We start from the raw sequence: 27076 nt of genomic DNA on the forward strand, positions 1-27076 counted from the left end.
ACAAAACATCACTCCTTGTGCTTAGAACATGGTAACAAAGGCTAAAAAAAAAAGCCTCCTCACTCTAGTCATTAAATACAAAGTAAAAGGTATTTGCAATAATAGCATATTTCAGAGCAAAGGGAACAAACAAGAGTCTATCAAATAGACACCATTTTATTTGCCCGCTGACCATTCAGATGTTGGTCTTACAGACCTTAGAGAACCCATTCTGTATTTTCTTAAGATTTCTAGACACTGAGGGAAGAAGGGAGCATGGGAATGGAAGAAAAATAACAACTTCTGGCAAGGACCTAAAATTGTAATTCAGAGTAAACCCAGAATAAAGGAATCAACAACTTTGAGAATTATTCATTAATATTCACACCAGTAAGTGTTAAAGGAAGTGGTACACTGTGTCATTGAGAGCTGGCAACATGGAGAGCTTGGTAGGATACAGTATTTTATGAAAACTACCAGTGGTGAAGATTTATGAGAAAAAGTAACAGAACTCCTACTCTTGGAGCAAATGCATAGGGACTCTGTGGGTGTGTTAAGTATGACCAAAAATTGGCAAAAGAAAAATTTAATGATGTTTGAAAGCCTTGAATCGCTGAGTATATAATTTATCAACAGTGCTTTACTGTAGGAATTTTCTCTGTAGGAATACAGTTGAGAAAATGTCAGACAACAGATGCCTAAAGAAACTAGTACTTTTCTAGTACAGAAGAGATATGGGGCTACTAGACAGAGTCCAGGTCAGTAAGATGAGTCAGGACTGGACCACCTCCCTTCTGAGGAAAGACTGAAAAGAGCTGGATCTGTATAATATAAAGAAAAAGGAAGAGATCACATCAATGTGTACAAATATTTAAAGGTGTAAAGACAAAGCCCCAAATGCATTATAAGTTATCTTCTCTTCCCACACACCCTAACCCATATCCTTAAAGTCTCATGATTAAACACTGCATCTACTTACCTCTGCTATTCTTCAGTTAAACAACTGTGACATTTCTGCACAGCTACAATCACAATTTTCTACATCCAGGGTAACTAAGCAGTAGTATCAGGGATTTCTTCAAATCAAAGGTGCACTATAAATGTATTGCTGGTCAGTAGTGTTTTGTTGAAATTAAGAGTGAGAAGCATGAGGTATCATGCCTTTGTGCTTACCTAAATATGCCTTGGCTTCAACCCTACATAATTTACAAAATAGTAATATGGTTTTTTTCAATCTGCATCTTGTTCACTAGAAAAAAGAGATGACATTAAGAATACAGAGAGTAGGACAATTGAAAGGCAATTGAAGAAAGCAGCTCCATGGTCAAACTGAATCACAATTTATACCCCAAAGCAAAGAATTAAACCCTATTTGCTGCACCATTTAATTAACAACATATTTCCAAATGTATTCTGCTATGTATTTAACCTCTTGCAGTCGGCTCAAGGCTGTCAGCCAATAAATTCAGTTCTGCTGCACAGATGTATTTTGTGACTCTCCTGCCACTAGGATGGGGGGAAAGGTAGAGAAAGCAAAAGGACCCATGGCAAACATCTAGTTTTCTGCTTTTGTCACTACCACAGAATTAGGGACAAAACAAAAAAGAATGCAGAAAACTTAAAGTGCTGTTACAGATCCCAGCAGGCAGAAGACCTGTAGCCCTTATCAGACCGCTTGTCCCACTTGCTGTGTATAATGCAGCCCTTCTGCTAAATTCCAAGCTGCAGAGCACCTTTTTTCCCTTGAAGGAACCTTAGTGCAAACTATTTGCTCAGTGACAACTTGCAACCACTATAGCATGTTTTCTTTCCCCAGCCTTTCAAAGGACAGTCACTTGGTGTTGAAGTATGGCAGGACAGAAAACCGAACTCCTGAAATGGCCCCTGTAAGTAGTTCCTCTGGTCTCTAGGCATTTGTTCCACAAGCGTCAACTCTCTGCAGGGTGGCCAGCTCGGAGTAACCAATGTGCTACGCTAACCATCCACAGGTGACCGGTGTGTCGTAGCAACCAGCCCACACTGGGTCCATACGCCGGGTTTATGTCAGGTAAAAACGCATTTACAGGGCAGCCTGACAAGCTGACGGAAAAAGCCAGCGGCTGTCGGCGATATCGAAACAGCTGGGCGCAGCTTCTCTCAGCACAGGCGTGGGACGACAGCCGAGAACGCTTCACTGCGCGCCACCTCCCTGCCACGCGTGCGCAACCCTGAAGCCAGCGACCCTGAGGAAGTGACGCTTGTGCCTCGGCGCAGGGGGGTGGCGAGGCGCGCCGTGGCCTTCCGGGAGCCGGGCAGGGAGGTGAGTTCTGCGTCGGCATCGGGGACCGCTTAGCGGCCTCTCCCGCCCCCCGACTGTAACCCAGGGCTACCAGGCAGAGGCCGTGGGTAGACGGTGCTTTTCCGACCCGGCCAGGCCTTGCTGCCATCCGCGAGAGACAGCTTTCGGCTGCGGTCCTGACTTGGCCCGGCAGGCTCTGGCTTGCTCGCAGTGAGAGGTGGTGAAGCACGGGAATTCGGGGGCTGGCGTAGGTGGGGGCTGAATGGGGTCCGGGGTCCCTCGAGGGGAACTGTCCGGTGTGGGGTTGTCATAGTAACCGTTGCCTGAACACAGGGACAAACCCGTTGCGTGCGGTCGGAGCTGATTGAAGAGACGCATGAGCTGGAACTGAGAACTACGGGCTGCCATACTCGGAGGGGTTGCTAATGAAGCCCACTTGCCTTCTTAATGCCTTCCTGCAATTTAATAACCCTTGTTTCTCCCTGAAACTGGTAAAAAATTCGTCCTTTTAAAAGACAGTCCCACGCTGAGAGCTCCAAGCAATACCAGTGCTAGGCTTGCCTTGGTAAGTCAGTCCAGTCTTTATTGCCTTGGTAAGTCAATCCAGTGTTTATTTCCTGGCCAAGAGGCTTTCGTGCACCACTTCAAAGCTGAACTAACAAACAGCCAACTGTTCTCATCAATGCATTCACTGGTTAAAATATACTCTGTTTCAAACACTTCTGTTTGTTGATGTTTGGATGTGTTATGCTGCATATGGTTTTGTTATGTTGTAGTCTTCTGTAGCATGACCACACACAAGACTAAGCTTATGCTTTGGCAAAAAGAGTAATTTTTACGGGTTGTTTTATTTGTCTGATAGCAGGATTTTCTAGGAGTATTCCATATAGTTCCTTTTGGAAAGTTTGGGCACTTTCTCCTTTTGATTGTGGGAGGAGTTAGTGTGGAGAAGCTTTTTCGGGGAGGACTCATGGAGGAGCAGACTACTAGGAGTTTGGAAACAAGACTTTCTTGTACAGAAACCTGTTCATTGTTTTGATTACTTTTATTGGGGCACGTTCTTCATGAGGAACTTTGTGAATGATCTTAGGATAATGTGGTTCTTTGTTGCGTTTGAGCAGAGGATGCCGACAGACAACAGCCACCTGCCAGACAATATCCAAGAACAAGATCCTCTTACTACTTCAAGTAATAATTGCCTGCATAATGCTGAGGAATTGGAAAATGAACAAGAAAATGACGTTTGTAACAGTGACCTGGATAATAAAGTTCCCAGCTCTACCAGCCAGTCATCCACTTTCATGGCTGTCCCTTTGGAGATGCCCAGAAGAGGACAACCCCTTTTACAGATTGACAGGCAACAGATTCAGTCCGTCTCACATAATGCACAGGCTGCTGAGCTGAAAGGTTTAGGAGTCGATGTCTATGACCAGGATGTATTGGAGCAAGGAGTTCTTCAGCAAGTAGATAATGCAATTAACGAAGCTCAGAAAGCAACAAAAAAAGCAGATGCAGAGAAAGAATATCAGTCAGTGCTGGATGATTTAAGGTAAGTTGTGTCCTTTTTTACTGTGCCTTTCTGTTACTTGACTATCTAAAGAAGGTCAGTGTTTCATGTTTTTGGAAGCTGGAAGATGAAAGGATGTTTTGAAACACGAGATGGTGTGTACTCTTCTGAGTCACTCACCTTTTTAAAACACAAAAAAATGTTTTTCACATCAGAGCATTGCTTCATTGCTCATATTTGTTTAGTCCAGTCATGCATCAAGGCAGTAGAGGACAGTGCCTCTCCTTTTTCTGTTTTGTTTCCTACACTGCCAACATGCATGTCTGGTTTATGGGCAATGGAGAACTGCATCATACTCTCTTATTCAAAGTAATAGTCAGAAGTAGTGCTGCTTCAATTCTGTATGCTTCATGGGATTATCTGCTTCTGGTTGTGTGTGTTCTGTAACTTGGTGACCCCATATCATGAGTGTACAACTATGAAAAACAGCTTTGTTACAAGCATTTGTATGAAATACTTAATGACATCATAAAAAAATGTTTAATCAACATGGTATATTGATAGTAGAAGTTTTTGAGTAGCCATTAGTCTTGAATTTTGCTCTCAGATCTCCCTTTCTGTTTCTAGCCTCATTGTAGAGCTGCTCTGTGAACAACTGCAGATAGATGTTGCAGTAATGATGGTTTTTAGTGCTCAAGTGCCGTGGGCCTATTATTGCCAACAGGAGCTTCTGCATAGCTTTCTTGTTATGCGTATGCTGAAGTTTATGCATTTTGTTGGTTTTTCAGTTTGGGTGTGGAGAAGTGAACTAGAAGCTAATTTCAGCTGTTATGCAGCAGAAAGACATGATAAGTACAATGGTCATTGCAAGGAAGAATGTTGCAGTGTAACCATTGCAGTTAGATTATGTGGCTACCAAGAGAGTGGTGCACAGTACTGGCAATTAGTTGATGTTTTCCTGGTTGTCTTTATGAAACAGCTATGATTTTTCATTCCCCTGTATTTTCACCTTCCATTTAAAAGTTGTAAGATGAGATTTGCCTGAGGGGATCCAAATGGCAATCTGTGTGAAATGTAATGTGCAAGTCTGAGAGTTGGCCTTTGGAAAAATTAGCAGAGGTATAGCTGGGTTGTTGAGCAGAGGGACTGACTGATGAAAGTAAAGATGGAAGTAGAGTTGGTAATAGAGTAACTTAAAGTTCTGTAACAGTGAATGTGTGACTAGAGGTAAAATGAAGCAAGATTTGGGGTTCTTTTGGCATGGAGTTCATAGTAGAAGCTGCATGATTCTGTAATAGACACACAAATTTGAACAGAAGGAGAATAAAAAATGGTTCAAGTTGAATCCTGGTTTAAGTTACACTGTCTGGTTAAACAAAGCCTTGTAGAAAAGGGAAGTAGCAATTTGTGTCAAAAACCCCTGAGGCCAAGGAAGTAAGAGCTGAAAGGTAGGACACATGCAAGAAGAACTGTTTCAAAGTAACAGAACAGAAGACTAAGAAAGTTGGAACAGATCGTTGAAAAGCATTGAAACAGAATGTGGCAGTGATAGCTGGAGAGCTAATAGAATAAGTCTTGTGGAAGAGCAGTGGTAGAATCCAGATTAAAGCTGGAGGGAAACATAGCCCAATTTCCCCCCGACAACTGAGGATACTTACATAGTGCATGTCTTTGCATAGGAGGGGAATAATGGCTGCTTTGCAGGTGTTGTAAAGAGGGGAGGTTTTGTCTTTTTTTTTAATGCTTTGAGATACTTAGTTGCATATCCGTATGAAATGGTCTGCTATCAGAATTAACATAGACCTGTTGCTTCTGATGGTGGGGCAGCGCCTTTATCCTTGCGAACAAATCCAACAGCAGATACAGATCATATTAGGTTACAGTATGTGTTTCGACCTGCATTTCATATTGTATATGGAAGCAGGAAAAACAGTAGTGTGTGAGTAAGGAAAGTTTAATGTTGATGCTCCGTTAATTCTTTGATCTTATTTAGTCTGTCTTCCTGGAACTGTATTCATACCTTGTAGTCTGTTCTTTTTGTAAAAGACATTATAAAGCTAAAAGGGTCGAGCTTCCTTATATAATGGCATCAAACAGCTCTAGAAAATGAAACATTTTTCATGTGTGTTTTGTCTATCTTGAGTAATAGAAGCAAGCACTATCACTTGGTTATTGCAACCATCAGTACTGAATATTGCAGTGGTTTGTTCAGTTTCCTTGCCTGTGGAACTTTGGTATCAGCAAAACTTTGTTTACAAATATTTTACGATGTACAACTTTCTGAAGTGCTTAGTATTTCAGTGTTGTTTAAATACAAGCTCCTTATTTAAAAACTTACTTTAGACCTTTTTTAATCTTAAGTAAGTCTCTTGGGATTTCTAAATTGTTGAGAATGTGTTATTTTGCTTCCTGGAGTTGACTAGTATCTTCTTGGGTTTTTTTTTCAGATCGTGTACAACTTCTCTGAAACAAATAAACAAAATTATTGAGCAGCTCTCCCCTCAAGCTGCCAACAACAAAGACATAAACAGAAAACTAGATTCTGTAAAACGGCAAAAATATAACAAGGTGATTATATTGTATTTCTGCTGACAGTAGGTAGCTTGTACTTTGTCTTAAGGTTTTGATTACGTAATTCTTGTTTATATAGTTCAGAGTCAGTCTACAATTGTTGTTTCTTCCCTTTTAAATGGTTTCATTTTCAGACAAAAATTCTAAATAACTTAGGTAAAGATATGAAAGTGAGGGATTAATTTATTTTTTTTCCAATTCTAAGTTTATAAGCTATAAAACAGAAGTTCCAGAACCTACTCAGAAGACTGATGTGCATTAATTTTATTCAATCCCTCCCAGTAGTATTGGGAGAATTAGCAAGCATCGTTAGCATGTGATTCAATAGCTGACCTAAATCTCAGCGCTCATGATCTTCATTCCCTACCTTCCTTTCCTTCATCTTCTTTCATTGTCTGTATCTATCTTGTACCAGTACATGTCATTCCTTTCTGTGAGCCATTTTAACTTGCTGATTTGTCAGAAACTGTTCCAGCTTTTTTTTCAGTAGTAAGTACTACTGCCTTAGTAGTAAGTTAAAGGTGCATAGCAGTTTGGCAGGCATCAGGGTAATGCAAGCAATAGGTCTATACAGCTGTAAATAGGACAGAGGACACTGGAGAGAAAGAAAACTTCTGCTGGTCAGAATGGTAGTACATTGATAGAAGTTCACCTGAATATTTAATGATAAACCTGACTGAAAATATACTGCCCTTTCCCCTCTGACACTTCCTAATCTCAGGCCATTTGCCACTGACTCATTCAGATGTTTTTTAAACCATGAAGTGTAAGAATAAATCCCTATATGAAATCTGCAATCTGTAAAAGTGGTCCTAATAACTTCAAGAGTGTTTTGAAGGGTGTTTGGAGAAAGATAGTCCTGGATTTGAGCTGCTTTCTATGTGGAGAAGTGCCTTTTCAAAAAACACCCAAGTGGTCAAAGATGATGGAATTCTCCCATTATTGAGACAGATGGGCAGTTAATGACTGGTGCAAGTATTTTCTTAGAGCTGCAGTACAGTGAGTGTTTTATGATGCACAATTCTCTGTGAGCAAGGATAATAGTGCATAAATAGGAAATAATATGTTGCACCACACCTGAATATGGTACCTTTTGTGGTTTGAAAAGTGCTGCCTGAAGACATTGGCAGGTGAATGAAACCACCTTCACCAAAAAGATGAAAAAAAAACAATTGCACGTTTTGGCATGAACTCGATTTTTACCAAAGTGCTTGCCTCTCTGGGTGAGGGAGACTTGTCAAAGAACAGAGTTACAAATGTGGGAAGTTACATTGCCTCTGTCTTTGTTTCACTGTGTGGCATTTTTCATTTCATTAATGAAAGTTAGCAATACCAGTGAATCACAACATCACCAGTAAATACACAGTTGAGGATATAACAATCAGGTAGAAGGTGTAACAGAAGAGCCAGCTATGAGTTATTTTCATAGCAGTAATGAACTATACTTGTTAGAGCACCTGTAAGATTGAGATTCTTTTTTTATTTTTTTAAGTCATTCCACTTCATAGTTTTTGCTGCTAAACTAGCTGTGACCATTCTTGCATTAACGGTATATTAGGATGATGGACCAATTGGCAATTTCAATTTCTAACAAAAACCTTCCAAAACTTGTGTTGTAGTGATGTGTTTTTGTACTTTTCTTAGAATAGTTGTGGTTGGAAAAGGCCTTTTAAGATCATCAAGTCCAACCATTTCTTGTCTCAAGTGCAATGTTGTGAAGATTTGAATATGAGATACTGAAAAGATAGTGTAGTAATTTAAGCCTTTTTTAAAAGGATACCAAGTTTACAAACCATATGTATCTACTTGTCATTCAAGGAGCAACAGCTAAAGAAGATCAAAGCAAAACAAAAGCGTCTGCAGTCATTTCTTGGTGGAACAGAGATTCTTGACAAAGTAAATGAGATTGAATTCGAGGAAGATGAAGGTATGGGAAAAGGCTGAAAGTTCTGTTGTACTTTGATGTAATGCCTTTTTTGTTCAAAGCTGGTTTGCAAGATCTTTGCCAATAAGCAAATTAATTTCAGTGGTTTGTTTTCAAAAAGAGAGCTAAGAACATTTATTCTCTGCACCTGCAGAATTGCAGCTCTTGGCATATTCACGTGGGAAGTTTTAGAAAATGGATATTAATTCCATGTTCAGCTCAGTAGGGATAGCTGAGGCACATTAGAGTGTTGGGCTTAATAAATTGGAAATCCTAACATTTTTTCACAGCTAATTTGATAAAGATTGCTAACATCTGATTGAATTACATTTTATATGCTGGATGTTATCAATCAGCAGTAACAAAATTGTGTTTTTCTTACTGTTGGGAAGTATCACTAGAAATGGAAAGGGGAACTGCTTCTTTCTTTCAGGCTGCAATGCAATTGCAAAAAAAAGAAAACCAATAAGGCTTCTTCCAAAACAGGGTATTTGTTCTTTCAGTGTTTCACTAGATGTTCTCTCTCACTGCTGCCTGCAGCCTGAGATTGGCTTTTGTAGCTCCAGCTTGGCTGTCTTGGCCACAGTCACTAATCTGGCATTCTGCAGGGCAAATTTGGACCTCATTGACATCTGCATGTCACTTTGGGGTTACATTGTTTGCAGAGGTGTAAACTCCTTGTGCTATTTATACATTGAAGGTGTGGCTGGAGTAGAGTCCACATCTCATGGAGCTCATGCTTCTGTCCTGATTCAACAAAACTTACAGGGGTCAAAATCTCAGTAGACTTCTCTTAGTAGAAAAATACCTTTCAACCTTTGCCTTTGAACGGGTTCATGCAGAAAAACCTCAAGTACCCAGTGTGATGAAATGTAGCTATGAGGTGAATGGAGCCCAAGACAGAAGAACTAGTGTTGAATAGTTTCAGTAGTTTGAGAAATTGAGGGGGTGGAGAGGGAGGAGTTTTGTGTCAAATACATCATCAGTACTCATTAAACGTGTTTTGGTGATCAATACATTGCTTTAAATATGACCACACACAATTGTGTGCCATGCTGGTAATTCTGGTACAGTTACTGTGAAATTTTGGACCTTAATAAATTTCAGGTTGAAACTCACCTATAGCTTCCTGAATTCAAGAGCTTTTGTCTCCCTCTTTGGTTTCAAATACCAATTATAATTTGTATTAAGAAGCATAGTAACTGTGCATGCAGTTCAGCCAAAGTGTGCTTTTAGGAAAAGGTGCTGTGCAGCTAATCTGGCTTTTAAAGTCATAATCCTAATTAGTATTTTAGAGTAGGAAGATGGATTTTGTTTTGTTGTTTGAAGAGGGGGAGGTTGAAACATGGAAAGACACTCTTTTGTGTGTTCTGTAATATTTGTGTCTGTCCTAGTACTGGAAATGTCAAATTTCAAGCTTATGAGGATTTAAAAAGCAGTAATAACACAGAAAGGGACAATGTTGCTGCACGTGGGAATGCTGTAGTTTCTTGCACTGAACATGGTGACCTGTTTGGAATTGAAAACCTAGGGGGCACATTAGAGTTCATGTGCCATGGGGGTGTGTAATTTTGTAGTTGTTATTGCTCCTTTGTTGTTTCAAAAGTATTTGCATTTTGATAGTATGTGTAATATTTCCTATATGAAGTCTGAGGAGTAGTTAGAAGACCAAAAAAGTCAGGCTGCAACTTTCACTTCAGTGTGAGTTTTGCCTTTTTTGAACTTCCAAGTATCGTGTGTAATGCTTTTAAATTGAATGTGCAAACTGAACTGAGTGCATATAAATCTTAGAAGGGGGACTCTCAACACACCCTTGTTCCCATGTTTTGAGCTATTCTGAAGGTTTTAAAGGCATGCTGGATGTTCTGATTTTTGTTGTAGAACCTGGTCCATCGTGTCTTGGCAGCATGCTTATGCCTGTTCAGGAAACAGAGTGGGAAGAGCTTATTCGCACTGGCCAGATGACACCATTTGGGACTAAAATACCTCAGAAGCCAGAGAAGAAGGTGCGACAATTAATGCTAAATGAAGCATCTGATTTTGAGAAGTACTTAGCTGACCAAGCCAAGCTGTCATCTGAAAGAAAAAAGTTATCCCTTCGCAAAGGGGCAAAGAAGAAAGCACAAGCTAAAAATGTGAAGCGTGTAGCTCCTGCATCGACTGAAAAGGAAAAAGGGGGTAAAGCCTTGTCAAAAACAGATAAGCGCCTAAAAAAACACATGAGAAAGCTTCAGAAGCATGCTCTTCAGATCAAATCAAAGGCAGAGATCCCAAAAGAAAAGAAATATTTTGAGGTCAGGAAGTTCAGGTGTCGGCAGGAGGATGATAGTGAAGAGTCTGAGTATGTACCTGATGAGGAGCTCTTTGATCCAGAAGCAGCAGAAGAGGAGGAAGAGCAAGCATCTTCTCATGCTGAGAATGATTCTGATTATGAACTCGGGAATTTGTCAAGAAAAAGAAAACACTCAGCAAAGAGAGGTGTTGAAGAAGCTGAAGATGATGCTGACTTCTTTCCAAGCTCTGAGGAAGAAGAGGAGCATGCATTGGGGAAGCGCAAAGTAAAGAGATGGAGAGATGATGGAGATGAAGGCTATTATAAACAGAGACTAAGGTTAGTCCTAGACATTATTAGAAACATTAACAAATGATGTTGAACATGCAAAGGTCAATGTCCATAATACACTGCTAGGAACTGAAGTAAGGAAAAGGAGACAGTCAGAAGGATCATAACCTGGCATGCCTGCTAATTACAAGGAATGTGCTCGTAGATTTTTCTGCTTGTTGTAGGTCCTTCAATAATGTTATGTGAGTATCAGTAGGTGCTTGTTGTTTGTAGAACTGTGAATGTGCCCAAAATGTATGTATATAAAACAACATATTACTTGGCAACATTGTACTTAAGTTGTTGCCTTTGTCTGTAGATCATACATAGAATAGAATTAACCAGGCTGGAAAAGACCTTTGAAATCAAATCCAACCTATCATCCAACTCTATCTAATCAACTAAGCCATGGCACCAAGCACCCCATCCAGTCTCTTCCTAAACACTTCCAGTGACTCTACCACCTCCCTGGGCAGCCCATTCCATACCTTTCAAAATGTAAAAAGATGATGTGTTCTGTCTGATAGGCAAAGTTACCGTGCAGGCATACAATGTCCTCTCTCTTCAGAGGAATGGCAATTTTCCACTGAGAGAGAAATCTTTGGTTTGGAATGGGGTGAGATGCTGAGTTTTTTGCTTTAAGTAATTAACTGCTCGTCAAGAGGAAATCATTTGAGTAAACTATAGTTGCATAGGGGTTTTGCATAATCTGTTAGTTTATTGAAATACAAGGTAATTACATAGAGTTTATATGGCTAACAGGTTTATTTGAAAAATCATTATTAAAAATCTTTTTAATTTAAACTTGTAAATAATTTACACTGGAAAGGACAATACCTAGATCATTAGCATGCAATATCTCTTGTCCAACTTCTAGTAGAAGATACAAATAATGAAGATTGGACACTTATATTGCTGTTAGTGAGGTTTAAGAACTACTCTGTTTGCTGATTTTTTTTCTTTCTGTTCATGATGAAAGTGAGGGATAAAAAACACCATTATCTAAAGAGATAGTGACAGTGGTGGTAGTAGTGATGTTTTCTGTTATGATGATTACCTAAGGTTATAAACTGAGTAAGGTTTCTATGGAAAATCTGGTGTTAAGTGAGGAAATGAAGTTAAGAACACAGCTTAGTTGTTTGGTTTTCGGTTTTGGTGTGGTTTTTTTAATGGCAGCTGAAATATGTTGTGCTAATCCATGATTTATGAAATTTCTATAACCTGTATGTGGATGATCTCTCTGTAGCTGCAGTGTGCTGTTGAGTGAGTTTTGCTTGGTTTTGGCTTGTGTTTGTGGGGTTTTTTCCCACTGGTAGTACAGCTGTTGAGCTCCTGAAACTGAGCAATGTCTCTGTTTTCACACCTGCCTGGAAAACATTTTGAATCTGCAGAAGTGACATGTAACATGTCTGGTCAGTGTTTTAACAGTTTAACGTACCAGTGAAAAACATTTCTGGGCATACTGGGAGTCAGAAGATCAAGATCACTAAAATAGTTTTGTTTTAATCATTCCCTAACCACTGGCATATTTTCTTGCATCTAGTATAAGGACTGAGCTTTGTATAATGAACTTCAGCTTGCTGATAGCATGCTTGCTTTTTAGCTACCTTCAAGTAGTTCTATAGTCCTTTAGAAAATCATGGATTCCAGCTTGAAAACAGTTGCTCTGGAATGGAAGGAAGAATATATATGATGGCAGTCAGTGAAGTATGATTGATGTAGTGATAAGTCCTAGCACAGGGACTTGATTAATACATGGGAGAGACAAACTTTACACTTCTATGAAAATATAAAATCTTATGGATTTAAATGAAACTGTATGAGAGAGAGAATCAGGTAGAGACATAAACACCGTCCTCCCCTGTGCTGAGAACCTGAGTTGCTGTGAATGAAGAGATGCCTCCTGATAGCAGAGGTTCTCACAGTTGTAGAATTACTGGTAACAAAAGCTTAGGTAGGAAGAGTCCAGCTTCACTTTCACATCCTGTATTACAAAGGCAGATAAGCAGCCAGTATGAGGCAATAGGTTTGCAGTGCCAGGATGCTGCTTTTCAGGGTGAAAACATAGTTTTTTTTTGCTTGAATAGAAGAGCTCAGCAAGAGGCTTATGTAAGCAGTGTCCAAAGGGTCAAAAAGAAAGACTTTTTTTATTGGTTGCATTAACAAAAATTAATTGTACTTAATGGGTAAAATATTTACTATTTCATTGAATAAAACTATACTTTTCACATTTAAATTAGACCAATATTAAATCATTTTTAATTCAGTGTTTTCATCAAGAGTAATTTATTTTGATTGAAAGTTTTAATATGACTCGCAGTTCAAATTCATTCAAACACGTTTTTTAATAATGTTAAGATTGTGACAATTTATCCTTAGCAAAGTCATATCACAGACTACATTTCTTTTGGTTACTAAAGTTACAATAAAAGCCTAAATGAATTTTAGAAATATCAGTAACTGTAATTGCTACCAAAACACTACATCCCTTAAAAATTTCATAGCTACAGTTATTGTGACTGTTAAGCTGCAGCTGTCCACATTGATGTGTTTATGCTGGTACCCCCCAGGTAATCTTCATTATGGGAAATGCCATAAGAAAATAAAATGTAGTGAATTAAGAAACATATTAAGAATGCTATAGAAATGCTGTCATTTGCTTGCATTTATATCTTGTTTCATGTCAGTTTTACTTGTGAATGCAAACAAATGGGTGAGATTATAGTATATTTTACCTCAGAGAAGCAGGGGAAAATCCTTTAGGATTACTTTAATCTTCTGAACATCTAGTCTTGTGCTTGGCACCAATGCAGTCCTATATTCTTAAAGATTGAAAATTAGTTTCCTTAACATTAAAACTTTTCAGAGATGGGACTTGGAGAGATTGGTCTGTGTCAAGGGGAAACTACAATGGTGTTGTTAAAGCATGATAATTTCGCTAACTGCAGGGCTGCAAAGCATCTCTGGAACAGGAAACTGTTTTCAGAACAGGAGCTGGTGCTATCTGCAGTAGACAGGGCAGCCAGGAGAGTACCTGACTCTGTCCTTCTACGGATGATTTTCAGTGGTCAGCCTGGTCACTCAAAGTAAGATGTGACCAGCAGAACATGGAAAAAAAGTGCCACTTAAATATACAGAATTCATCTCATGCTCTCAGTAGCTTCAGTTCTTTTTTCCTTGCATGGGTCTTTGCTTTCTCAGGTCATGGCTGAGCCAGTTTCTTTGAGATCTGTGGAATGACTGAAAATGCCCCTGTTTTCAGTTTCTTTTATGCAGTTTAAATGCATAGGAAATAAATCTTTTTCTTTGTTCTCAACAAGAAAACTGCATGGTTCTCTTGTATTATTCTCAGGACTTTGCAGATGTGGAAACTGCAGTTTATTGGGACTGTTTTGCATGTGTATGAAAGTTTCCATTTGCATGTGTTAAAATGCAATGCAAAAGTATATCCAAGCAATTTTTACTGTTTATAATATACGTACTTAATGCATTACATTATTATCATCACACAAAAAAATCACAGCCTTATAAGGTCACTATTCCCATAGCAGTTGTCAGTATGCATCTGCCTGCTGCTTCAAGGAAGGAATTACATGTCATGCTGTAGGAGATAAATGCTGTATCTGTGTTCTCTTGTGTGTTCCGTGTAGTTCGTGGAGTACGGTTGCTTGAGTTCTTCAATTGTTGTCAAGTGCTCAGCGGGAAGGCTAGGAAAGCTGCTTCTATCCATGTCTCCCAAGTGACATCCAAGCAGCTGAGTAGCTGGAAATCATGGTTATCAGTGCACAAAGCAGTTGATATAAAGAATCAAACAAAAATTTTGCTTACAAATAAGTTGTTTTTCTCAGATCGGGTTTCATGCACTAGCTCTGTGTGAAGTATCTGTCACTGAATCTCTTGATGGTTCAGAGTTATAAATTAAAAAAGGATTAAACATTACCTTTCCTGAAAGACACTTTCTTAGAGCATCCTAACTGCTCTTTAAAATGACAAAGCCAAGACGCAAATGAAGATATATTTTGGCTCACTCGCTGAGTACACCTTTCAGTCTAAACTCAAGTGTGTAATTATCTACATCACTCTTAATTTTCTTATGGAGACTTGCGGTACTAACTGCATGTATTTCATCTGTTAGGATGTACCAATTAAATTCACCCATATAGGCCATAAAAAGTTAAATCAGAAAAGTAATGCTGAATGCTTCAATTTAGCAAATTAGAATAATCTGTAAGGGATTCTTAGCTATATAAAATAGAAAACATATTGTGCTTCTCAAGTGCAAGCTATATTAAACATTCAGCTTGGCTCATGACTGGTTTGTTGGTTGGAATTCTTATTATTTTGTTTTTTAAATTGTGCTCATTACAGTTTTGGATGCAGAATTTCTTTCTAGGGTATTGCAGTAAGTGGGAAATGGGCTGAGTATCTGAATGCATCCTTATATTGAGGAAGATCTAATTGTATGATATATGGCTTTCATACTGCACTTTCAGGATAAAATTGTATTCATGTCAGTGACCATGAACAACATTAAACAGAATTCTTAAAGGTCAGGCTTTTCTTTTCAAGATGGTTTGCCAATATTATAAAACCTGTATCTTCTGATTGTTTAAGCACATGAATGATGTTCAACTGAAGTGGGTAAGGAATATATTGATCAAATGGTTAATATGTTACTGTGTAGTTAAGTCAAATATTAACATATTACTGTTTCTCCTTCCAAAGTTTGACTTCTGGGAAAGGTACAAGACCAAACTGATAACTGGCAGGTGTGATGTAGCAAATAGTGGTTGTCCTGCCATTGCTTCTGCCATTGTACATCTTTACACTTTTTAAAATAAAAGAAAGAAGTTTTAATGTAGAATATCTTCATGCAGTGTCTGAAAGTCTTTCAGAAACTGATTAGCTTCCTCAGACTTTGAAAGTTGGTAATGGTAACCAAAACTTGCTACTTTTCCTTTAAACTTGTATTTGAGAGGAAAAGAACCTCCAGATCTTTGCAAGAGATGTAGTTCTAGAGCCTTGTGTAACTATACACTTCAGTAAAGGAACAGATACCATGTTCATAAAATAAACTTTTCTTTAAGACAATTAAGTATGATATTTATTGGTTCAAATTGTAGATATACATCTACAGATCTAATATTTTAATTTTCTTGCAGAAATTACAGTAGTTATATTGGGGTGAAGTGCCTCAATTCCTGGGCAGCTACAAACTAATGTCAGAAATGTTGCTTGTTTGGTTTTGGATCACTTTTTCTCATGTACACTAGAGGGCAATCTGTTTCTTCCCAGGGGAGCCTGAAGCTCCAGTGTTGGCTACTGTCAATTGATGTTGGAATATCGAATTAGAAGCAAACTACTGTGCAAATTATTGCCGTCCTCAACTTTAATATGGACTCTTTACCAAACTGCTGGTTCAGAAGCTTTGTAATGTACAATTGTTTTTATTTTAGTGGGGCAAGTAGCTTTCTTCCTTGGTTTGAGTCTTCTCATAATCCAGTCAGATAAAATAATAAAGTTCTGACATGTCACAGTTCCAGTAATGACACAGTCTGAAGCAATGACTGTTGGCATTTGTTAGTTTGAATTGTTAATCTTTTTCTAGAACTCAGAAGGCTAGTTTGCCATCTGTGGCAGATAGCACAACACTGGACAAAAATAAGTGCAGTTTTACACTGTGCCTCTAGAATGTATCATATCTGCCTTCTAGTTTCCAGTGCATGAACGGTGTTTTCTGAAATCAAACATTTAACAAGAGTAGAGTCTAAAACAGAAATTTCCATTCCTGTGTTCGGAGAGATATATAAAAATACCTGTGGAGAAAACTTCAGCACTTAATATATTTTTAGTAAGTACCCTTTACTGCTTAAGGAGTACTGTGTCCAGATCTGAAGGCCTCAATATAGGAAGGAACTGTTGGAGTGAAAATTATCAGGGGGTTGGAGCACCTCTGCTATGAAGACAGGCTGAATGTGCTGGGGTGGTTCAGCCTGGAGAAGAGGAGGCTCCGAGGAGACCTAATAGCAGCCTTCCAGTGCCTGGAGGGGGCCTACAAGAAGGGTGGAGGGAAGCTGTTTACAAAAGCCTGCAGTGACAGGACGAGGGGCAAACTAAAGAGCAGATTTAGATTGGATATTAAGAACAGGCTATTTGCTATGGGGTGGTGGAACACTGGAACAGGTTGCCCAGGGAGGTGGGGCTCACCAGGGCTCTGGACAGCCTGATCTAGTTGAGGATGCCCCTGCTTACTGCAGAGGGGAGTTGGACTGGATGACCTTTGGAGGTCCCTTCCAACTCAGACCATTCTATGATAATTTCATATAATGGTGTAAGAACAGTCTGATAATAAACCTAGCAACACATCAGTTTTTAATCAGAAAACTTAACTATCTTTGTCCTTGGGGTTTTTCTCCTGCATAAGCTGCTTTTTCTCTTCATCATTATTTTTGCTTCTGAAGATTTCCTGTTGTAACAGATCAGAGTATATGTCAGTGAATATATTCTAAACCTATCCAGCATTGTATTATCTTACTCAGTTTTTCAGTACCGTCATTTTTGGAAACTGTTGTAACTTGTGTATATCAGAGATGGTGGTGTTCATTTTCACATAATAAAACAGTACTAAATTTTAAGTTTGTGACTGGTTCCATAAAGGCAGACTGTATTTTCTCAAAAAAATACTAGTGGAAAGCTGATCTAGAAATATGCCATAATTATCTTTCTCTTGTGAGAAAGGTTACATGGTTGGATGAATAGTTATGAACTACATAAAGTGTTGAATTTCTTCCCTGTAGTTCCTAACCAAACTTTTATTAAACAATTTTTCCAGAGACCAAGAAACCTTCAAGTCTAAGTTTCCTACAAGTTTCACTAAAATCAGTAGTCAGGAAGACCAGAGAAACTCTTACTAATAGTGCCTCTAGAGAAAATGCAGCTTGTGCTTGAGTCGTGTTACAAGCTTGCAGATCCCATGGAAGATGATTTTGAATGACCTAACCACAAGAAGAGTTTCTTTTAAGTGGTCTCAGTTTATTTCATGCCAGAGAATGCAAAATAATGCCTTTAGGAAGGTAGGCATCATTGGTTTAATTGCCTCCAGAACTACTTATGTAATTAAAACATACAAGGGGACCACAGGAACTTCTTATATCAGGCTGGGTGGAGTTACATTGTGTCAACCATGTCTGTCCTTAACGTGATTAAGCTAGATGGCAGCATGCCTGAAGTCCTAAAGACTTTGAGCAGCACTTCAGATGTTTTACAGTGTCTTCTGGTTTCCTTGCCAGGTTGGAAGTGCCAGGGATGATTTGCTGTCTTATGGGCAGTTGTTTGAGAAAAACTGTGTTTCTAACTCACTCTATTTGCCTGGTGTAAAGACAATGACACATTTTATGTTTCCATACCTGACATTGTCAACTTTGGGCCAGATTTAAATAACATTTTTATGATTATGCTTCTTTTTCCTGATCTGGATAAAATTGGGCTAGTAGTTCTGAAAACATAAGGCACTCAGCACATAAACTTAAAGCACACTGGATTGGGCATAGTAAGGCTGGAAATAAAGTATTGAATGTGTATTTCCTCCCTTTTTAAATAGTTCAGTAATCTTTTTTCTTACAATACATAGCGCGAAGCCATTATCCTGCCCTTTTGATTTGTTGTGGGGGTTTTTTGGTGTTTGGTTTGGGGTTTGTTTTGGTTTGTGTGCTGCTACAAAGGCAACTTAAGAATGGGTAAATGAATATTAACTTGCCTGTAATATTTTTCATTCAGAAACTGGGGGTATAGTGGAACATTCTTATATCCTGTTAATTTTTCCTCCATCCAGGACTGTTCTAGAAATTTGTCAATGTAAACTTAAAAGACTGGGCAGATGAGTTTTCCAGCATCTCACTCAAGAGGCTGTTTGTTACTTAATACAGTGGATTGCAGTGCTAGGGGTTTAACTTAGTTTGTATTGGCCAGAATTTTCTGCCTTTCATTCCATGACATGTATTTATATATTTATGATTACATTAATTAAGCTTTGGAATACCTAAATATTATTTATATATTTGTTATTTTTAATGGAGATTTAGAAATTTAAGGTAACCATTGGGTTTGGGGTTTTTTTTTGGTGCTGTTAGCTCTTGATTCCATTATATTTTTTCTACAGAAAATTGTAACTACCTATGAATTCTGAAGGCTTGTAACTAAATAGGCAGGAGTGCATATACCTTTTAATATGTCAGGTATTTTGAATGTTTACCTGCATAATTTTCTCCTCCAAATGATTCCTGTTTAAATCCTGCTGTCAGAGAATGCATTTTTGTTGGGTTTTTACCTGATGGCAAATTCAGTGTAGTTTGTGTAGTCTCTTTTCTATGCAGTAACTGAATGTTGACTCTTTTTGTTACTCTAGGAGGTGGCAAAAAGAACGACTGAAGGAGAAAGAACATCAAACAGCTGAGGAACTTTCTGAAGAAAGTGACACTGAATTTGAAGAGGGTTTCAAAGTACCAGGATTTCTCTTCAAAAAGCTTTTTAAGTATGTATTGTGTAGTTAAGTTTAATATTATGATGTTGTATGCTGTTAATAGTATTAGTAGTAATAGTCATGGTGATTTCCGGATGCCCTTTGCCATAACTCTTACTTCAGTGAATGATGCCTCAGCTTCTACTCCAGTTGTTTCTATAGGATTGTTTCTTCAAAAAGAAAAACTTCAGGATCAAACTTTAAAGAAACTAATTTATTACAAATACAAAAGGCAGTTACATGAAAATACAACTGGCTGATGTGAATACTGTGAATGCCTGTTTAGCTAAACTACAAATTAAAAAGCTTTGCTTATCTGTTTCTATAAATTATTTCTTTTATTAATCAGTGCTTGCTTTTAATTCAGATATGGAGTGGTTGAATAACTGTATTGTGAAGAAGTTGTGTTGGCAAGTTGTGATAAATGAGAAGAAGAAACATGGGTGTTTCTGTGATAGGGTGGAGATTTTCTGCCAATAAAAAAATAACATGACTTCTTACTGAAATTGCTACTCAAAGTCTGCTCAAAGTAACTACTTACAATACGTTATAAAATACTATTAAACATTTTGCACAATAGAGTCGTAAAAGATAGAATGTGAATTCTTCATTTCTTTAGCAGGTGGAAAACACTCTGCAACTCACAGTTTAGTTACTTAGTGCATTGCAGACTTGGACATGACTGCTTTCTTTTTTTTAGACCATGGCTCCCAGTCACACTTTCAAGTTCATCTTAATAAGCTATTTACAAAACACAGACAAAACAAGCTAGCACCTACATTATCTTCACCCCTAATCTCTCCCTTAAGTTCCATGCATAGTAGGCCTGAGTTTTTGTCAGTAACATTCCATGCAGCAGGAAAAATATCTACTCTTTAAATGCTAACTCTATAAAATCTCGTGATTAGTGAGTAGGAAGCCCGAGTAGGTAATGGATGTGCATGGTATCCCCTTCCAACTAAACCACTTAGTCTTAACCTCAAAGAAATTATTACTGTTGTCCTGCAGTTCCTCAGAAGGAAAACACTAGCTCTAAAATGGAATTGAATTAATGACTTGGTTGCCAGGACAATACCCAGCCAATATGTGGTCTCCAGTTGTTTATGCAAAGGCACTGCAGAAGTAATCATCCAGAGGACGGATGTGTGGTCTGAGCAACTTGAAGGGAATTGAAATAAAGCAGATGACTAAAAATTAATCTTTAGAGATACCAGCCTCACTAATGAAGGGTATCCCTGCAAGCATGAGTCAGTTGACAAAACTTAAGTGGTTAGAAAGATCAATTGACTTTAATGATTCATCTTGTAACTTAAATGCTGAAATCTCCAATGCAGGAAAGCCCATAGTCAATAGGCATTAAACATTGAGCTCTGAACAAGTTTAGTGCAAAACATGGAAGTGTATTGACCCAAGGTGTATACCAGTATGCTGTAAGTGATCTTCCTGTGTGGTTGAATTGAATTCCAAGGAAGTCAGCTCACACTAGAAATAGTAGACCCTTATGTTTGTCTGTCAGTAAGCTTGCTTAATTGGACCATCTGTTTCTTCCCTATATACTTGTTTGCTTTGAGGAACATTCAGTAAGAACACCACTGATGCTTCCATGGAACAAAACCAGAGTGATCAAGACTGACTTTCAAACACTGCATTAAGCTGTATGCACATAGCTTGAGAGAACACTGTATATACAAGGGACCATATTCCTTCATTATTTGTTTTCAGTCTGTGACTTCTCCGATACATCAAAATGTGATGTTTTCTCAGCAACAATGCAGCTGAACTCTGGTGAATTTTGAGGGGTGGGTCACAGCATGATTACTCGTGTGAAATACAATCCAAACCTAGCTATTCTGCAAGACCAGGTGACATTTTTATTTTACTTCTACAGTATTTTTGGAGTAAAAAAAATAAAATAAAATGAAAATCAGTGCAATGAAAGGATAAGATTAAAGATAATTTATTATCTCTCCATATAACCATAAAAAATTACTGGTGGGGTTTGGTTTTGCTTTGACCTTTTCATAATTGCAATTATTTCATGTTTGTATGATTATACAGAGAAAGCACCTGCGTCTTTCCCATTTTTAGATAACCTTGGAGTAGAATATTTCACATTTAATTCTGTACTACAAAGCTTGCTCAGGAGAAGGGGAGAGATGGAGAAAGATTCTTATAAATGTAGCTGCCTGTTAAGCACTGGATGTAATCCCAAGAAATAATACAAAACAATGCCATAAAGTTCTTGAATGGTTGTCTTCTGAAAAGATGCTGAACAGTAGTGTGGGGGAGCCACTTCTGACTGGAACTAGAGTATCTCCAATTCCTTAATATTGCCATCAGAATATGTTTCATCTTCATAAAATGGTAATGGTAGCATCTTAAACCAATTATAACTAATCCGACAAGCCATGTCATAGTTGTTTTTATATTGCTGCATTTGTAAGATGAATTAATTTCTAATAAAAGGGAGTTTTAAGGGCTTCTTGATATAAAGCATTTGAGACACAATCAGATAATGTCTGAACCATTAGACATGTTCTTTAATCATCTTTTTCTAACTACTCAAGTGATTTGTTTGTCTCTGTTTAGCATTTTTAGTAGTTTTTCATAGTACCAGTGCCATTAGCTGTCAGTAGTCCTAAATATGACTTTTTCAAAGAATGCTCTTGGAATGCATGCAAGATAATGCCCTGAAATGACCAATCCCTGTTCTACTGAAAAGTAGTACTTCTGTTTTGCTCTTATTTGTGCTCTGCACTCCAGGAATGCATGCCATCCAGAAAAATTATACTGGCTAAGTTACAAGGCACAGAAACGCTGAAACATGTATTCTTTTTTATTTATTATTATACTTTAAATACACTGTTTCATCATTTATTCCTCTGCTGTTTTCAATTTAACCCACACACATGGCATATTATTCCTAATGATTTCACTATTTCTTATCAATATAAAAAACCATATCCTAAAGCCATTTGAAAGTCCAGCATCTTATCTCCACCTTTTGAGCTTCATTGTAAATCTTGCTCTCTAGTCCCCATTTTTTAACTGGAATGTATATTGCATTGTTGCTTACAAAATTTCCTCTGAATGACTGGAGTAGAAACTGCTCTGATCCAATCATGTAATAATGCCGTGCTGCATTCCATTCACTGGAATAGTTTCTATTGTTTTGCTTTCCAAAACATTTTGCCTTGGTTGGCTTTTTTCCTCACTGAAAGAGACTGGGTGTTATTAAATGAATTTGCCTAAAAAGAAAGCATGCTTTGGCAGATGTGATCTGTTTTCACAGTGGAGTATAAAGGCTGTACCCCTTACAAGTCAAGGTTTTCCTTCAGATCAAGGTGTATATTCTAAATAATAACATTTACTGTGTGTAGTCTACTTTCAAAAGATAATGCCTCATTAGAGTAGCCTTCCAAGCTGCTTTTAACACTCAAAATATACATGAAATAAAATACTCTCTAATTACTGTGACTGTCAGTTTTATTAGAAATGTTCTAGTGTTTCATAAAGGATGAAAGTCACATGTAATGTGTGAGTGCATCAAAAATGTATGACGTAGAAAATACAGCACTCGTGTAAAACACACATCCAGCATGTTACTGTAACTAGTATAATGTCCTGGTCTGTCCTTGCCAAATGATTAATTCATAAGTACTTTCTGTTATGATCTGTATTATCAAACATTTGCCATCTTCTTTTTCCTTGTTTTAGGTACCAGCAGACAGGTGTTAGGTGGCTCTGGGAATTGCATTGCCAGCAGGCAGGAGGAATTCTGGGAGATGAGATGGGATTGGGCAAGACCATCCAGATAATTGCCTTCTTGGCAGGTCTGAGCTACAGCAAGATCAGGACTCGTGGTTCAAATTACAGGCAAGTGCTCCTCTGCAGACTGTCAGTCTGTGGAGCTCAATTAATATTTCATCAGATGTATTGCTGGTGGAGGAGGGTCCTGTGAATTATTAATGACATTTCAATTACAATATTCCTTTAATTCTTTTAGTGGGGGACATCAAAGGAAAAATTTTACGAGACAATGGAGCTGTAGGGCAGGAAAAATTAAACATGTAACACTTTTAATGAATTCCAGGCATTGATGCCTCATTTTGCAGATGAGCCACACTAGATATTTTGGGTCAATACAGTGTCTAAGGTTAGCTTCCACAAATGGATTGTTTACAAACTCAATTACGTTAATATCAATAGTTTACACAATATGGAATTTTAAATTGGATGCAATACCTTCATTCCATTTATTAAATTTTACATTAAAATATTTGTTCTGGCAAGCCACCAGGTAAATGCTTTACAGAAAGTAGCAAGCTGATTTGCAGTGAAAGTTAGAGTTTCTGATCAGCAGGGGAATTACCCATGCCAAAAAAATAGTAGTAATAGTAAAACCAGTAACTTACACAGAGGCATTCCCATTTGCTTTTGTTTGTTGCTGTTGTTGCTTTTCAAAACTGTCAGAGTTACTGCCCTTTCTTACAAGATCTTTTATGCTTTATTGATACTGAACAATGCTTTAAAATTCCTTCTTCATAGATGAAATTCCTGGAAAGGTATTTTTTTGGATTTACAAATGCATGCATGAATACTGTCTGATTTTTCTAGTTCTGCTGGCCTGTTTAACTGAGGTAAATTTCTGCATCCCATTAAGTAAATATCATAGTACTGTACTAAACAAAAATCATTAACTTTATGTAGAGGCATATTTAAACTATGTTCAGCATGTACATGAATAATGTTTACAGGAGAGAATACGAAAGTCTTTTCTCCAGTTGCTTTCTACTGTAGCATTTATGTAAAAAACTCCAGGTCCTCTATCACTGGGAGCAGCTGATTAACTTTGGTATGGCTGCCTGATTTAAGGGTGCTACCACACATCTATATTTTGTGTAGGTGTATTCCCTGCCCCCATTGGTGGACCACTGAGTTGATGGAAATCCTTCAAGAACATCTCTTTGACATTATCTTAGGTCTTAAGCTGTAACTGTGCAATAGTGTGGTGAAACTACAATAAAACTTTGAAAAGGTCAAAATACAATTGCACTCACAGTGTTCTTTATGTATAGCAAATTATTTGCTCAGTTTCTGTTTTTTTCACCGATGCACGTCACTAAGTCCATCATTATAGTAACTCCGTGGAAGGAGACAATTTCTACTCCCCTTAAAGACTACTTTTGCATAAAATTTCAGTGATAGAAAATAAAGCTAAATATTTTGAATATCAACAAAATAGAAATTTCTTCTTGTAAACCACTTCTGATGCCATCATTCTGCTGTGTTTAAAAGAGCCTGAAGTCTAGCTAAAGAACTACTTGTTATATAGAATGTAGCTATTAAAAAAAAAAAACATTAAAATGTCTCCTTTCTAACAGTTACTTGGCCATATAGCTGGGGAAACCCAAATGTCATGCTGAGATATCAGAAATACTGCATGTAAGAATATAATGTTGATGTAAGGATATAAAGGAAGCTAGAGGGGCGAAGTCTTGTGTTAGACAAGCTGAGATAACTGGAACAAGGCACAACTTTCAAACCAATGGTTCCTTCACAAGAAAAAACACAGCAAGAGCAAACTTCAAGTAGCCCATCTCTAAACTAGACTGTATCTAGGTTGAACTCTGTTGACCTTCTCCTTTGAGAGTTGACAAGTTTTTCTTGTTTCCAAATGCGTAATTTGTTTAACAATGTTACCTTTTACTGCAGACTTTGTAGATCTGAGAGACCAGAGGAAAAGCTGTGTCATAAAGTTTATATAGTGATTATTTACTCATCCATGCTCTTCAAGATGCTGAGATATAACCATACACATTAAACACAGAGGATCAGTATCTACTATGACTGGCAGTGGGATCAATTTCCATGGTGTTTACATAAATAAAAGTCCATTGCCCCAGAAAATTTGTGTTGCTCTGACTGGTGTATTCTTTTATTTTCACTAGGGTTTAGTTTCATTTTGAAGGCATAATTTGCCAGGTCTTGGGAGCAGAGTTAGTTTTAATCCAACGTGTTTTCCTCTGCTAAATTTTTGAGTACTTGAAGATTATAAATACAGCATGACTACAGCTTCCTTGATAGTAAGTTGCAGGAATAGATCTTATTTGCAATTCTAATCACATCCAATTAAATAGGAACTAATAAAGGATACCTGCTGTGAATTTGGGTTTTATAAACCAGACGCACAGAAGAAGAAAGAGATTTGGGCATATTGATCATGTATGATATTTACCATAAGCTAGTAGTGTAATGCAACTGTGAAAAAGGGACAGAACACATTATAACAATATACTTGGTGTAGGGAGTAAGGCAGTACTAGTATCCTGGTACGAGGCACCAGTAAGTCTTTGGTTTGGAATATTATTTGTGTCACTTTTTTCAAGGAAAGCAAATATAGATTGGATGGGCAGCAGAGCAAATCTGTTGCAGTGATTTGGAGAAGGAAGGATGCCTCATAAGTGCAGAAACCAGAAGTGTGTGATTTGTCTAATTTTGTGAAACACTACAGACTGGGAGAAGTTAGATTACTCTTTTATATAAGGAAATAAAAACTCTCAAGAGGAGAATAAAATGTTGGCTAGTGGAAGGTGGATAGACACAGAAGAGGCTTCACACAACTGAGTTGAGGGGATGGGTTTTCAGGAAAATGATCAAAGGAAGTGTGAACTCTGTACAAGCTCAGAGGGGAAAAAACAAAGAAACAGGATAAACCTAATAAGTGATCTTGTTTACAGACGAGGAGAATAAACAGGTAGTTTATCACTACCCATGAAGATGACAAAATGAGTATATTCTGGGAAAGCTGACATTCTTTCTGTAGATATTTTTAAGAGCAGTAGTAATAGTTATTTTGATTTCTAGCATAGTTGAAGCTATTTTTTTTTTGCATCTCCAACTTCTTACTTCCCCTTGGACTGCTGGGGCTTTTTAAATGGCCTGTGCATGGCTGTTATATAGTACTTTTTTTCTCAATGAAAGAGACAAGCATCATCTAGGTTGTTATTCTGCATGTATATAAGTTTTTAATAAAGAATATTAATTCTTAATGTCACAAAGAAGATACCCTGGCTGGTGTCTGGGAAATCCTTTATTGCTATGTGCATATATGATCTTAAATGTCTACTGTGATCTTTTGAGTTGTTTTATTTATTACCAGTTGAATTGGTGCCTTGGTTTAGTCATGGGGTCTGTGGTGACAGGTTGGACTTGATGATCTTTGAGGTCTCTTCCAACCTGGGTGATTCTGTGATTCTGTGAATAGGGCATAGTGAACCAGACACAGGTCACTGTGTGAAAACTGGAGTTACCGCTTTTCTTTGCAAAGTCCTTTTGCTCTGTTTTTCAGAGAGTAGGTATTCGAAAAACTACCTACTAGTAACTGTTGCTTAGTATATTTCCCATATGATTGTGTGTGTTTGTGATGGTAATATTTCTTGTTTGACTGTGCGCCAGACATTTTTGTTCTTTTTTTTTTTTTTCCTGTTCTTAACCTTAAGAGTAGCTCTGAACTTGAGCTACAGAAGACTTTGTTTCAAACATCCTTGGTAATTCTTGGAAACAATCATATGATTAAGAAACTTACAAGGCAGTTTAAGCCTAGCTCAGACCTTAACTTGCATGAATGATATATTCTGCTGCATTAGAGCCCTTGTTTTATCTGTAAATTATGGTGGTAATTGTGCAGTATATTA

General features: G+C 37.8%; 1 protein-coding gene across 5 annotated transcripts in view; it reads left to right on the forward strand.

The window, feature by feature from the left end:
• The first annotated feature begins 2200 nt into the window (after nt 1-2200).
• ERCC6 (ERCC excision repair 6, chromatin remodeling factor) overlaps nt 2201-27076 on the forward strand; it is a 48036-nt gene continuing 23160 nt past the window's right edge. The window contains exons 1-8 of one of the 5 annotated variants that reach the window (XM_068166159.1): nt 2201-2278; nt 2591-2822; nt 3376-3806; nt 6212-6332; nt 8154-8262; nt 10141-10870; nt 19266-19391; nt 23097-23255. In XM_068166159.1, coding sequence (XP_068022260.1) covers nt 3382-3806; nt 6212-6332; nt 8154-8262; nt 10141-10870; nt 19266-19391; nt 23097-23255 — 1670 coding nt within the window. In that variant the 5' untranslated portion in view covers nt 2201-2278; nt 2591-2822; nt 3376-3381. The other 4 variants (XM_068166156.1, XM_068166158.1, XM_068166155.1 and 1 more) reach the window with 4 other exon arrangements.

The sequence above is a fragment of the Melanerpes formicivorus genome, unplaced genomic scaffold (assembly GCF_026170545.1).
Source record: "Melanerpes formicivorus ecotype bairdi unplaced genomic scaffold, bMelFor1.0.p_v2 SCAF_98, whole genome shotgun sequence".
Lineage (NCBI taxonomy): Eukaryota > Metazoa > Chordata > Aves > Piciformes > Picidae > Melanerpes > Melanerpes formicivorus.